The sequence below is a fragment of the Limulus polyphemus genome, unplaced genomic scaffold (genome assembly GCF_000517525.1).
Source record: "Limulus polyphemus unplaced genomic scaffold, Limulus_polyphemus-2.1.2 Scaffold3854, whole genome shotgun sequence".
In the NCBI taxonomy this organism is placed as follows: domain Eukaryota; kingdom Metazoa; phylum Arthropoda; class Merostomata; order Xiphosura; family Limulidae; genus Limulus; species Limulus polyphemus.
In genome coordinates, this window is record NW_013669464.1 from 57,943 (window position 1) to 74,100 (window position 16,158).

The following is a 16,158-nucleotide window of genomic DNA, read 5'->3' on the forward strand; positions in this document are numbered from 1 at the left end:
ATCCATACTGGTCCTTTGCTCACTTACTCACGATGATGTTAAGTTCCTGTTTTGTATACTTATTACTACATGCATATCCATACTGGTCCTTTGCTCACTTACTCACGATGATGTTAAGTTCCTGTTTTGTATACTTATTACTACATGTATATCCATACTGGTCCTTCGCTCACTTACTCACGATGATGTTAAGTTCCTGTTTTGTATACTTATTACTACATGTATATCCATACTGGTCCTTCGCTCACTTACTCACGATGATGTTTAGTTCTTGTTTTGTATACTTATTACTACATATATCCATACTGGTCCGTCAAAGATCTCTTTATTTTTTCAGCAATGCTTTGCCAAGACGAGATGGGAGTATGAAAATTAAAGCGCCTCCCCGTTCTTTCATAATGGAAAGTTCTGTTCAGTTCATGATGGTAAGCTGCTTTCGGTGATATTTACAGATGTAGAGGGTAGAACGGTTATATGTTACAACTGTATGGAATATTGTTAATTTAAATGTTGATATCAAACAGTATTACACAATATTATTAAAAACACATTATTCTGTACCTTCTGTGATTTATTTTAGTATCTTAATGTGATATTCATTTATCTTTTCTGTAGGGAGTTCAGCGACAAGATAGACATCTCTTTCTATTTACTGACATTTTACTGATCGCAAAGCCAAGGTAAGGAAAAAAAAACATTTGGAAAAACAGTAAGGGAAAAAACAATACATCTAATACTGGCCATAAAATTACAGTTTTTAAAATAAAAATCTCGTAAAGTACACACGACTTCTACTCCACCCCACCCACCCCCCACACATTCCTCTTAATAGATGTATCCGACAATTATTCCAGCGATAATTTTACAGGCCCCCTAGACAGATATCAAGGCCGAGTCCCTATTCATACTGGTACCTCCGAAAATTTGGCGCCGTTTGTCTATATTGCTGAGCCTGGGCAAGTTTTGGTACTGTTCGAAAAGCCTCCTGCGCAGTGATTTGTGACAGCAGACAAAAGATAGATTTACATTGTTATTTGTTTATATTTCTGATTTAAATATCCAAAAAAAAGTTGAAATTTATTTAAGTTTTTAATAAATATTGCGGAAATTTGTATCTAAAGTTTCACCTGCTCAGAGTTATTGTTATTAGAGCTTGACAACGTTTTATTTAGTATTTCTTATCAAACGTGATATCATAACTTGGAACCTCATTGTTGAACCTACCAATAAAGCGGGCAAATACGACTTAAGAAACATTCTGGTGTCAATACTTCAGTCAAAATACCGTTTTAATGTTGTGTTACATTTTCATTAGCTTTCGAAGCACGATATTACATTTAACGACATATATTTTTGTTCACGATACATACACCTGAATACGACACATTGAGGGATAAACACTTGGAAAATTTTGTTTTCGTATGAGGCATTGAAACACATATATATACCAAACTGCCAACATCAGACTTGTGAGGCGAACATGTTGAGGGATTGATTTTGAGTTCATCTAAATGTCTACAGATTCTCGGGTACTTACAAGCTGAAGGACAAGATTCTAGTCAACGAGCTGTGGCTATCTTCGTGTCTTTCTGAAGTATGCGAGTCCATTGGCTCTCCAGAAGTTTCTTTCGTTCTAGGCTGGCCAACCACTAATGTCGTAGTGACATTCAGGTAAGACGAGTAACTGTATACACTCTAAACTAGATTTAAACACGAATTTGTTCTTTAAAAAAATCAGAAGCTCTTGAAATTCTTAAACTAACCCTAAACAGCATAAATGAGAATGTTATTTAAATAAGTGCACAACCCCTAAAAAAGCATAAAGAAAATGCTCTTTAGATAAATGCGCTAACCCTAAACAGCATTAATGAAAATGTTCTTCGAATAAGTGCGCTAACCCTAAAAAGCATAAATAAAAATGTTCTTCAAATAAGTGCGTTAACCCTAAACAGCATTAATGAAAATGTTCTTCAAATAAGTGCGCTAACCCTAAAAAGCATAAATGCAAATATTCTTCAAATGAGTGCGCTAACCCTAAAAAGCATAAATGCAAATATTCTTCAAATGAGTGCGCTAACCCTAAAAAGCATAAATAAAAATGCTATTTACAGGACGCATGAGTTTATAGTTAACTTGAACTTATGTTTCTAGGGTGGTATGTTTATGCTTGAGTTGTACAGGAAACACCATTCTGGACAACAACAAAAAGTTCGCACAGTAAGCTATTTCCATAATTTTTCTTTCGTAATAAAAATACTGGTGGTATATTAACGCATTTACGTCGATTAAACCGAAGGAAAAAAATCAGCTTTTGTATTGACAGGGTTGAGTTCCTTCAATCTTCAGAAAATGATATATAATTGCACGCGCTTGGAAGTTGCCGTGTTTATTGTTTCAGCATCACACGTCCAATTAATCTCTTATTACAGTGTTTTTAGTTTTAAACGCTCGAGTAAACCCAATGAAGAAGTAATTTCAAGCCTGGATCACTGTTTTTTATGGATAATATGGTATAAACACGAGAAATGTCAAAATCTAGAGATTTCGAGAACAAAGTGATAAATTTTCACTAGAAAACTGGTAGAACAATTCTGAAAACAACTGATTTTTTTTTATTCATTAGTTTCACACATTTTTAATTGTAAGTAACGTAGAAGACTAAATCAATCCATCATTAATTAAATTAATTAAAATGTGTGTACTGAAAAACTATTGCGTATTTTTAAAAATATATATTTGATAAATTCAGCTTAACCTTTAAAAAAAATCACCAGTACGATGTGTTTTTTTTTATGAAAACAACCAGTTCTGATACTGGAAGTTTCGAGTTGGCGAATCTGCTACCAAATATGTAAGTGACCTCTGACCTTGAATATGTCCAAAGTGACACCCCTACGAATAATTGACCTATTTCAGCTGATACTGACCACTGGTAGTGGATATTACGCAGAGTTTGTTTAAATCCTGGTTGATCCACCTGAGGCGAAAGTGCTACTTAACTAGCAGACAGTGGATTGGTCAGAGCTATTAAAACTCGCTTCGACAAGGTTGGTAGGCTTAAAGAGAATTCAAAGAAAAACTCCAGGAGACCTTGAGGCTTGCACGATGATGGTGGAGTTAACATAAAACCAGAATACCTCGTGTATGTATTATCACTGTGTAATTCAAACAGATGTATATGGCAAAACACCTTTGCTGCTTTCTCTCATTAACACGTCTTGTTTCTTTTCCCTACCAGCTCCCCACAGACTAAACAACTGTGGCAAAGTAAACTGAAAGAGTAAGTAGGAAAACTGTTATAATTTTGTTTATTTCCTTTTGATATAAGGTTTTCTTCATATGAAATAACGCGTTATATTTATTCATATATAAATATAAAACTGTTTTGCGGTGACATGTCTGCTTTCTACCATTTCGTGTATAATCACTACTATTGTTTTAATAATTAAGAGCAACTAGCTGAGAAGTGTTTTACATCACAGGTCTGGATTTAACGTTAGGCCTAACTTTAGACTAACGTGGTTATAATTGTACGAAATTATCCCGATTGGTTTATGTTTCGAACATAATTGTGTGCATATGTATAATCAAACATTGATAATTCACTTCAAGAACAATGAAAAAAAGCATAAAATGTAAACCTTTTTTTTCCTCATATGTAACCGGTACAATTATCTCTGTAGCAGTTAAGCCTAATTTCAATTCGATAAGCATATATATATATATATATATAATTGGATTTTATTTTGTGTTTAGATTTATGTTACTACGTTAATTATGTAAATTAGAACATTGGCAAGGCCTTAGGTTTACATCTGAAAACAATACGAACATAAGACGGGAAATTTTGCTATGTTTATAAACAATAAATATGTAATTTTCATACCTCACCGTGGTTTTCATTAGATTTTTAAAAAATATGTGTACATTTTAAGGCTAGTAAGATTATGTTTTTCTAGTCACTTTTGCATTAAAAAAGTGAGAATGTAATATGTGTTATAATGGATGAAGTTAAAACCGACCAGGAAAAAGCAGTTCTTCGAACTTTCACAAGTAAAGGTAAATTATATCAACGCAAAAACTGTTCAAATATATATATATTAGTTAAAGTCTATTTACCTGTTCTAACGTTTCAGAACTGTGTAAACACGTGTTGTTTGGTGTAGATTTCATACTTCACACACCTTGGGTCTCTTTCTCGACAAAAGAATGGTTTTAGTTCCTTTAGAACTCTGTTTTTCTTCACTTTGTACTGGTAGTTTTACAGATCGAAATACGAGGCCTAGTTGCTTATATTGGATAACAAATACCATGAGTAGATAAGAACTGCATGCAGTATCAGCTATCACGAGACCAGCTGCGAAACTTTAGATGTACACAGGTGTGGAAGACAGCTAGGGTTGCGTTTTATATTCTCATAAGAATGTAAGAAATCTGATTCAAATATTCGTTCTTGAACAGCCTGAATCTTAGTTAAAGATCACGACGTGAACTAGGCAACTTAGCCTTAACAAATCATTAGAAAGGCGCATCAGTAATAACTCGAAAGAATGGTCTAATTCATGACACAAAACTTTTACTTTATATTTTTTTCTGGTCATGAATAGATAACTATAGCAACGTGAATATGATACTGAGAAGAGGCTTGTGTAAAATTGTTGACTGTAGTAACTGCGCGTGACTCACTCTGTTGGCTGTGCAGTCATCATTAGCGTGAAATATCTGGATGTAGGGGTCGTTATCAACGAAATCTAATTTTTTTTATAACAAGGAGAAACAGTTGTTCTCCTGTTGTGAAAATTTAGGGTTCTATTCAGCGCTTTTATTCTATACTCAGTTAATTATTATATAAAACATTCACCCGCTCGAAGTTAAGCCTAATTTCAATTGTATAAAGTGAGAAGTATGTAGGATTTAAGATTCATTTTTGTTTGACTTTGATTTATCTTCACTAATATAGATAAACCTTAATATATACCTCATGAACATTTAGAATGTTGAAGGTGTCTATGACCATCGTTTTAAGTACCTTCTTTATCTGCCTTTAGGTTGATTGCAGAGGCCAAGAAAAATGAAGAGAGGAACGTCACATCTTTACAAGTTTGTTACTGGGACCATGAAGTGAATGAAGAATTTGTAAGTTATTTAAAAACTGTTGATTTGATGACATACACTTTAGGCTTTGAATAATAACGACCATTCACTTTTTAAAGTCAGTATTTAACAAAAATATTCAACAACAATTTTCTGGCTAATCGAAGACATTGTATGACTGCGATGGAGCCCGTGTTCTCCAGGGTGTTTATTTTATTAACTAATCTCCCGGCGGCAAACATTTCACTAAAATGTTAATAAAAATATATTTTGACTAAGCTGGGCCTGTATGAAGCTATAGTCAAATAAAAAAAAATAATAACTATCATTTTTATTTTGTAAGTGTAATGACTTAAACCATTAACCAGTAAGTAACACAAGTACTTAATTCATGAATCTTATTAATTTCTTTACCCCCCCCCCCCATTTTCTTCAACAACACGTGTTTGATTAATTATTCTTCTGTTTTGGTTACAGTTCAAAACCGTAAAAGTGAGTAACACCCAATCAACGTCTGATTGTGTCCGACTGATTCTTGACGACATCGGTCAGCAGGTCAGTATGTGAAGTTAACTGCACGTTCACATCGTTTATAATTTTTCTTCAGTTTGTCATTTAATTGTCAAATTGTTTTTCAAATAAATGTGCTATACATATCACAACATACGGACAAATAGGGCGTATTCCTTTGGTTCTTCAAGGCTGTCTTTTCACACCCACCCCCCTGAGAAAATTAAACCCACCCTTTGTTTTTCGAGTAATGATTCATTTTCATCTTAAACTCCTTTAATAAATGCTGGCCTATACTACTGGCGATGGCAACTTATTTCACAAGTTAAGCACACTTAGAAAACTGTCTTAATTTGTGCCTATTATCTTCAGAAATTCAGCGCCCTCTATCGTAATTATCATCTAACAAGTGATGTGTAAAGAGAAATAATTAACTCTTTCGACTTGTAATCAACGTGTCTATAAATAAGACCCAAAAATTCTATTGGCATAACTATTAGCAGCAAAGCATTACATTAATGATCTAGTATTCATTCTAATGGCGCAGTTTTAGGCTTAGTTTTACCCAGAATAAAGAAAAACAAACAAAAAAGTATCCAATCCTAAGAAAAATAAACACTCTAAACTTCAATAATAACAAAATAATGCTTAGTTTTCTTATAATCTTCAAACAGAAGTATTTCTAATTTCAGGCCTTGTGGCTAGGGCATTTGACTTGCAACCTGCAGGTCGTAGGCTCGAATCCCGTCTCCAAACATACTCACCTTTTCAGCTGTGGGGGATTATAATGTGATGGTCAATCCAACTATTCATTGGTAAAAGTGTAGCCCAAGAGTTGGCGGTGGGTGATGACTAACTGCCTTTCCTCTAGTCTACCATTTCAACATTAGTCTAGATATGTACACAATTCAACTAGAAAACAAACCATTTCCAAATTTCTTTGTCTCGGAACTAAAAAAAAACATGTCTTTTATTCTCAAGCTGAGCCAATAAACTTTATCTCGTTTAAAGCTGTCAGTAAAGGCGAATTTTTTTTATACTAGTACTTATATGTTTAATTTAAAAAACAAATATATATTGATAGACAATTATTTAGTATCCTTTTGATAACGTAAGTTACTTTTGAAGTAGAAACGGCGACGTGTCCAATATTGATTTTATTAATGTGTTGTTGTTTTTTCATTTTGCACCTGAAACGTTGGCATAAACAATTTTATCGTGTTTTTTCTTCTTATACTAATTAAAGCTTCAACTTTTCAGTCTTCAGAAAACTATCAGTTGTGGGTGAAAACGGGAAAAGACGAGACTCCATACCCATTAATAGGTATGTACATTTTTTTATGTAAAAACAATGGACAAATAACTAAAAAATGTTGCCCAGCATTAAAATAAATCATCGGCATTTTTATGTAAGAGGGTTATTAGGTAACCCCCTGATCCCCCCCACGTTTTGTCTGTGATGTAAAGGATTAGTACCGCCCCCCCCCCCAATATACTAACCTGGTGCAAACGACATGATTTTGATTTTACAACTAAGAAAATTGTTTATGGTGTTCTTTAGAAACTGTTCTTGTGGCGCCATCTCTTGTAGGGAATTTCTAAGGTACATGATAATTGAGTTTTTTAAACCAAAGAATTCTTTTATTCTCGTAATTAAAGGTTTGTGTTGGTAACAGCATTCCTTGATTGTGTATGTAGTTGACGAAGTCTTGTAACTAAAGATTTTATTTTTTGCTACATTAGGTCATGAGTTTCCCTTCTATATTAAGATGAACTTTGTTCGTGGATTGTTGCAGCGATCAAACTTTGACTTGCAGAACTTTAGCGTCAGTTCTGATACAAAGTGTATTTTCATCTTACGTCAGTGTTCTACAGATGACGTAGCACCTGTAGCTGGTGAGTCTTGAAGAACGGATTTAATTATGTAGTTTGTAATGATTATTGCTCGTACATCTGTCCATTTCTTTATTCATTGACTTAACTGATTAATAATCAGAATAATTTACTGCTCCCTCTATCGAATTTTTTTCACGTACAGGTTGAGTAGAAAGTTTGTTTATCATAGGTTAAAATCCCTATTATTGAGTGAGATGTTTTAGACATATGAACTTCATTGGTTCTGAAGAAGGCCATTTGGTCCAAGTATTGACCATGCTGGTTTTTTCTATTACAGTGATTTTAACCAGTGTTTTGTACTTCATAAAATTTTATTATGCCCTAGCTACACTTGTTTCTTATTCACAAAAATTGGTGGTATAAGAAAGAGTATAATGTGGAAAAAATACAAGTTTTTAGCAAGATACAATAATTTATTGTTTCCTCCAGATGCTACAAGTAAGAAGAAAAGACCCCGAAGACCAACATTGATGGGATGGCGTTTCAAGCGTAATTCTAGTAAACAAGATAATTCTAATGGGGACTTATCCTCTTCGCCATCATCTTCGGTGTTTGCAAAGTCCTTCTCGAAACTCTGGGAAGATGATAATTTACCAAAACCTGTGATGGTAAGTAGAAGCTGGGAAGATAGTAATGTATCAAACTTTGTGATGGTTAGTTAAAACTGGGAAGACAGTAATGTACCAAACTTTGTGATTGTTAGTTAAAACTGGGAAGACAGTAATGTACCAAACTTTGTGATGGTTAGTTAAAACTGGGAAGACAGTAATGTACCAAACTTTGTGATGGTTAGTTAAAACTGGGAAGAGTAATGTACCAAACTTTGTGATGGTTAGTTAGAACTGGGAAGACAGTAATGTACCAAACTTTGTGATGGTTAGTTAAAACTGGGAAGACAGTAATGTACAAAACTTTGTGATGGTTAGTTAGAACTGGGAAGACAGTAATGTACCAAACTTTGTGATGGTTAGTTAGGACTGGGAAGATGGTAATGTACCAAACTTTGTGATTTAGATTTGGTCCTTTGTCAAACCAGGCAATAAAAATCAAACACATTTTTCAGCTGAGCTAACTCGCTAGTCAATGATACCATTTGAACTGTTTCCATTCTATCACAATCTTTAATTGAAGAGATATAAAATTATATAGGCTTCTGATTGATTGATCAAACATCCTGAATCCAATTAGGTGATGGAAATCAAGCATATATTGCTGGGATGTTTTCAGAAGTTTTCTGAAGTCAATAACACATCTAGGCCTAAGTTAGCCACGAGACAGTAGCAGTCCAGTGCATGGTCCGTAGCAAGATTAATGTCAGATTGTAGAAACCAGAACAGAACTATAATGTCATGTTTTGCAGTACAAGACTTAACTTTCTGTGAGCTAAAAGACTTAATCCCTTTAACCAGTGTTAATAAAGATCGTTTTAACTACCAAAACTGTAGCCCTCTTGTGGATTGTGTATCAAAGATTACAAGGTTACTTGTTTGTCTATTTTAATATCTACTCATATTGTAGATATAAACCCTGTGTTTTTCCTCCCATAGGCAATTCTGAAACAATTGTTCAGAAAAGGGCCATATACCGTTGGCATTTTCCGAAAGTCTGCTAATACCCGGATGTGCAGAGAACTGAAAATCAAGTTGGAAGCCAATCCTGACTTTGATTTTAAAAATGTTCCAGTTGTGATGCTGGCCGCCCTTTTCAAGGTTAGTTTATAATCACCATTCTGGTTAAACATATAACCAAACTATTGTATTTCAGAAAGAACTGGTAAATATTGAAAATTAGAAACTTTGAGTTACTAAACATGTGTGGTAAATTAGGTGTAATGAAATTATTAAAATGTCTTCACTTGAATGTCATTCAAGATTACTGAGCCATAATATAGTTGATATTTGCCTTAATGAAATGTGTTGGGTGTGTCGAAGTTCTGAACTAAAGTAATGTTCTGTGTTGTGTAACTAAACCAGAACAGTAACAACAAGTATGGTTACACAAAACTACCAGAACAGCAACAACAAGTATGTAAGTTACACAAAACTCAACAAGTATGTAAGTTACACAAAACTACCAGAACAGCAACAACAAGTATGTAAGCTACACAAAACTACCAGAACAGCAACAACAAGTATGTAAGTTACACAAAACTATCAGAACAGTAACAACAAGTATGTAAGTTACACAAAACTATCAGAACAGTAACAACAAGTATGTAAGTTACACAAAACTACCAGAACAGCAACAACAAGTATGTAAGTTACACAAAACTACCAGAACAGACAGTAACATGTAAGTTACACAAAACTACCAGAACAGTAACAACAAGTATGTAAGTTACACAAAACTACCAGAACAGTAACAACAAGTATGTAAGTTACACAAAACTACCAGAACAGCTTACATACTTGTTGTTGCTGTTCTGGTAGTTTTGGGTAATTAACATACTTGTTGTTGTTCTAGTAAATATCGTATTTTGAAATAATTTGTTCTTATTCAAGATAAGCGTGATCTGTTTTTATTAACTATGAAAATGTGACATTTTATAGGTTTGACCCTCATGTAATGATTACTTGTTTATAACAACTTGGTATACAGAAAAACTTATTTTAATATTATGTGAAGGTACCTTTCAGTCATCCCATCCTTCTGCTATTGACTTTATAATTTTCTTTTTGTAGCAGCACTTTTACGTGCTCACTTATAATTCTGTAACTACGTATGTTGTTATACGTATTAAATTCTCCATCTTATCTCTGCTTGTTTTTGTATTCTGCCAATGGGAGATTTTTTTGTATAAACCTGATTTTGTGTACGTGTAATTACAGGAGTTCTTGCGAAGTCTCCCGGATTGTATTTTGGGTTCCAGTGTGTATAATGAGTGGTTAGAAGTCGCCAACTGCACCGATGAATGGGATAAAAGAAATAAAGTTATGGAGTATGTATTGTACTTACAATATAAATTATTCATTTTCTGGAACGTTGCCTGAAGAATATAACTTAATATGGTGGTGACATCTATTGTGTATATTTATAAACATTTTAAATACGATTAGATTAATTTCATATGTGATGGTAATTTAAAAATCATACCGTACAACAACCTTTTTTAGATATATATTTGAGTTAAGAATTATTTGTTCAAACATTAAAGAAACCATATATTGTAGATAAAATGGTTTTAGAATTTTGCACAGCGACACCTATAGTTTATCTGAAAAATGAGTTATATTTGTTTTATATCAAAAATTAATTTTTATTGTTTTCAGGCTTCTGAAACAAATATCCTCAGCTAACCTGAAACTTCTACAACATTTTCTGTGTGTCCTGTGGCACATATCTCAACACTCTGCGATCAACAAGATGTCACCAGAAAACCTTGCTGTATGTGTCGGTCCAAGCATGCTCTACATTTCCACTTCTAGTAGACAGCAATCAATACTTCAGCCTGAGGTTAGTTGATAACTAAGTTATTGGTCAGCACGGGTCTGGCATGGCCAGGTGGTTAGGGCGTTCGACTCGCAATCTGCGGGTCGCAGGTTCGAATCCCCATCACACCAAACATGCATGCCCTTTCAGCTGTTGGGGCATTATAATATGACGGTCAATCCCACTATTCGTTGGTAAAAGAGTAGCCTAATAGTTGGTGATGACTAGCTGCCTTCCTTCTAGTCTTACATTGCTAAATTAGGGATGGCTAGCACAGATATTCCTCGTGTAGCTTTGCGCGAAATTCAAAACAAACAATTAGTCAACACAGCCATAGGTCGGTTACAAACTCGCTTGCTTTGCCTTCAAAATAAAACTATTAATTAGAAACATTAACATTTTAAACTTGTTCAAGAAACATTAACATTTCAAACTTGTTTAAGAGAGAGTTTTTAAAAATGTAAGTAAACATGAAAACATGTAGTTCTTACAAGAAACCTTGTACCTTCTGTTGAACTAAAAGACCACGCATCAAGTTAACGAACAGTTTATTATAACATTTTAAATTTGTTTTATTAAAATGTCTGTTATTGATCAAATGAAATCAAGGGTAAAGTTGAGTTCGTATTTCTTTGAACTTAACTTTTCATGAGTGTATATTTGTTTTTGGCAGGTTAATTAATTTTGTTACTTGACTGAATGAAAGCTATTGAAACTGAAACAAACTTCTGACACGTATTCAATCCCTGGTTTGTTTCTAGGTTTCCAAACAAGTACCAAAAATTGTGGCTTATCTCATAAGCCAGTTCCCAGACTTGTTTGGTAAAGAGTGCATGCAGCTCTTTGATGGGGTCTTGGATGAAGACCCTCTTCAGAAGAACTTTGCAGCAGAAGAGCAGTTGTTTGGTGAATTCTTGGACAAGGACATCCTCAGGCATGACTCTGGAGCAGAAGAGTCTGATAGTCTTCACAGTCAACAAGAAATTGGAGGTAAGAAATTTCACTTCACTTGTTGAAATGATTTATCCAAATAGTGTGTGGATATTTAAATCTCTTTACCGTGAAACAAAACATAACTTCATTGCTGAAAGCGGGTTTTTTATAGACTTTATAAGGTGTTGTGATTTGCTAATTCCAACCAGTGTCACTATTAACACATTGAAAAGTGAAAGGTTTCCTCAAAACCAGACTCTGATTTCATATTACATCAAATTGTTATTTGGCTGCTAAAAAAAAAAACAAGAGTCAAAAACGAAAAGATCCCTCAAAAACATTCATCAAACTGAAATCATGTATTTCCTGACATTATCGTGCTTTAGGTTCTTTGTAGTAGGAAACCACTTCTTAAGAAAGGTTCTTGTTTTTAACCATCTGCCATCTTAAAGTTATTACAGAGTTAATAATTACAGTAATCAAGAAAATGAATTTATTTTACATCTTTGGGCTAATCAACAAACAATTGTTGGCGCAGAAAAATTAATTTAATGCCTTTATGCTAGAAATCATAAGACACAAATTACTGTATAGAAGAACTTATATATTTCATTGATAAACGTAACGGCTGTCCACACTTGGGAATAAACTATACAATCACATTCACTAAGGCCTACAGATTCTTTTAATTGTTATGTGTTAATGACGTGTACTGGGTTTTGTCATCAAAATAACTACGAACACACATATTTGCTTTACACAGTTGCTGTATTACCGTATTTGAACACCCATCTTAATCCTTTTATTTACTTTCTGCAGGATGTCGTCAAGATGACTCCTCCATCGACAGCTTAGAGAGGGAGCTCCTTGGAGGAAACAAAATAATAACTGAGCTTTCAAGTAAAAACCAGATATCACTGACAAATCTTAGTCGAGATTCGGGTCTAACACTTAGTGACACACAGTTGTACACACCTGAAGACGAGGATGAGTGCGAAGAACCTGGAGAATCTATTCAGAGCAATAACCAGATAGTTAAGAGTACACCTAACTTGGATTTAGTTGGTCTAGAAGCCGGCAATCATCCAACAAAGAACACGGGGGTAAGCATTGATGGAACGTGCAATGAAGTCATGAGGAAACGGCGGCAGGTCCAAGAAGGCTCTCGTCCAGGAAGTGCAACGTCATCTCCTTTACGGAATCAGAATAAGAGTAGTACCCAGACCGGATCTTGCCAACAATACCATCTACCAATTCATTATTCACGATCCTATAGTTATGGTGCTGGAGATACATTTTTATACTGCTTACTGAATCCGTTGTTCGATGGATCTGTTAGTTCTGCAGAAGTTAAAAGGAATATTCATTCAGGTGGATCACAACTGTCTTCAACGAAAGCTAGTAACTTGTACCCTGTGCCTTTGTTGAGACGTACTGCTTCGGAGGACAGTTTGTCCCAAGTCTACTGCAATCGAACGTCCATTCTTACTCCTCCTGCATATGGGATTACTCATCAAAAATTTCTTACTGGTTTAGAAATAGACCAAAACGACCATAATGTTTCCTCTAAAAAGATTGGTAACAACTCTCGTTGCTCAGACATTGAACATTTGTCTAAAAGGTGTGCAATAGAAGTGCCCAGAGATAACAATCACATTGATTCAAAACGTAAAACTCTGCCGTGCTCTAACAAAGTAGATTCTTGGAAATCCACTCCGTCGTTGACGATGATTGATGAAACGGACAACTCTCAAAATAAAGATTTGGATGCAGAAAAATTCGGTTTATTTTCTGCGACTGACTTTTATGGTGTTTTCCAGAATTCTTCTAATGTCAATTACACATATAACTCTTCAACAGAATTAAGCCATGAGAATCGAGTTTCAATGGAAGAAAAGGGATGTAAAGGCTCATCAACATCTGTCAACTCCAGCAGATCTAGTGGATCTGGAGACTCATTTCAGTCCCAATCATCTCGGGTATCAGACAGAACATTAAAAACGCAAACTTCAGAACCTCTGCCAGAAAAATCTTTGATGGATTGGTTTTCTAGTTACCAGGAAACCCCATCACAAAGGGCTAGAGCCTCGAGTTTTCCTCATCAACAGTACGATCGATCATCTTTGGTCTCCAGAGTAAACAAGCCAAATAAGGACACGACACATTCTTGCATGGAGGGTTCTAGAATTCTGGAGAAACCCTGTTTATCTTTACCAGCCAACATCCCACCTACTCCCCCTCCCACTCCACCCAAACCTCAGAAAACGGCAGTTCATTTAGAAACACAGAGGATGATGCAAGCGGATGAACATCGAGCTATGGAGATCAATACAGTTCCAGACAACATCCCTCCTTCTGGATTAAGATGGAGACCCCCTGAAGACTGGAGAAAAGAGATTAGCTGGAGTGTATCTCAGTTACGAGACTATTTTGATAAGAGATCCTCAGGACATTCAGACTACGCGAGTCAGTCTTACAAACAAAGCCAACCACCGTTTCAATCACATCTTCCCAACTCATCTACTAAATATGAGGACGACTGTATAACTGTGGTAAGAGTAAGGGGTGGTGGAAGAACTGACCCTGTGATAACTGTACGAAAAAGAACCGATTCGGATAGCACTTGTAGTAGTAGTAGTAGTAGTAGTAGTAGTAGTAGAAGTAGCTTGGGGGGCAAAGAATCCTATGTCTGAGAGGGAAATACTCCAGGAAGAAGGCCAGAACTGTACCCCTAAGATAACGGGGGTATTATCCCTATGAGGACACTACAGTGCATGAAGACTTTGTATATTTGTATATTTTTAAGCTTCAACGAATTGTATATGAATAATTGAAAAACATTGGTAATCAAAGGATTGAGAAATTTATTTGTTACAAATAGATGTTCATTGTATATAACATCATTCAAACTCGATAAAATGATTCATATTAGCAATGTTTCCTTTTTTATTATTAAAGTGCCTTTATAAAAAATACCTTTGAGAGATTTTTTTTTTGTAATTTCAATAAAAGTTGTTTATCTTTAGAAAATCCTGTGCGACTTCTTTCCTTCCTGAAACTATCTTGAGTCAGTTTGTTTTAAAAGATATGCTCGGAGATAAATGCCGATAAAAAATATTTTTTAAATATATTTATTTAAAGCAGTTTTAAATGATGGTTCTGTGGGCTTGTGCCAATGCAGAACTGGCTACAATGTAAAAAAAAAAAAAAAAAAGAACTGGTTAATTGTTCTATGTCTTATGACGTCAAATTGAACTTAACATAGAAACCATTGTTAAATTCAATTGATGTAACAGACATTAGAAAAGACCACTCGAACGCAAAAGAGCGGTTATTTTCCGATATTACAAGTATCAAGGTAGAACATCAACCAAATCTTTATTTCATTAGCAAAACTACGGGGAGAAGGGGAGGGCTCTGCCATCCAGTAGTCCCTCCCCCCCATCTAAAATATTACGATTTAATTTTTGAAGAACATTCCTCCTGGTGGCTCAGCGGTAAATCTGAAGGCTTATAAGGCTAAAAACCGGGTTTCAATACCCATGGTGGGTAAAGCACAGATAGCCCATTATGTAGTGGCAATGTTACGGGGCTTACAGCGGTAAAAATCCGGGGTTCGATTCCCTACTGTAGAAAGAGAGCCTATTTTGTGTCGTAGAGCAAAAAAAAAAAAAAAACACAAACAAACTTGCTGTTTCAAAAACCTGAACTTAATTAATCCTTTTCCATTTAAAATGAATAAATCTACACCATGACAACTTATTGGATAAAAATAGTCAGACGTTCTGTTTTAAAAACATTTGGAAATCGTTATATTTGATTGTAAAAGAAACGGAATAATGCAGTAATGTTGATAATCGTCATTTTTTACGTTTCTTTATATTTAAACGAAGTTAATATCGTTATAAGGAAGCAAGAACATCGATATGCCTTGAAAACAAATAAATGGACCTAGTTAGAACACACCACGCCATTTTTATTCAAACTAAAGAAACTACAACGATTGACCTTTATACCAGATGTAGCTTGAGGTCGTACAGGACTGAATAATAGGACAATTGTATTTAATGTTGCAGTAAATATTAATTGGTATTATATACATATGGGGGGCCTTGTTTAAACCTAGAATTGTTGATCATGTCTATGTGAACTTCATAAAGTTTTTTTTTTTTATGTATACAGTTACGTACGAAACTACTTGTACATCCCTAACTTTTGGTTACAGAGCTCGCAATAACAAACCACTTATTTAAAAACAAATCTTGTAAGAGGCCCGGCATTGCCAGGTGGTTAAGG

At 34.7% G+C, this 16,158-nt stretch overlaps 1 protein-coding gene across 1 annotated transcript; it reads left to right on the plus strand.

The window, feature by feature from the left end:
• The first annotated feature begins 319 nt into the window (after positions 1-319).
• LOC106470169 lies at positions 320-14,855 on the plus strand. Its single transcript, XM_013930698.2, has 14 exons — positions 320-425; positions 616-680; positions 1,522-1,671; positions 3,239-3,280; positions 5,049-5,136; positions 5,572-5,649; positions 6,865-6,928; positions 7,348-7,500; positions 7,930-8,108; positions 9,048-9,209; positions 10,329-10,438; positions 10,770-10,953; positions 11,691-11,919; positions 12,682-14,855. Exons 1-14 carry the CDS (start codon positions 366-368, stop codon positions 14,553-14,555), a joined length of 3,438 nt encoding a protein of 1,145 aa, XP_013786152.1. The 5' UTR covers positions 320-365; the 3' UTR covers positions 14,556-14,855.
• The last annotated feature ends 1,303 nt before the right edge of the window (positions 14,856-16,158 follow it).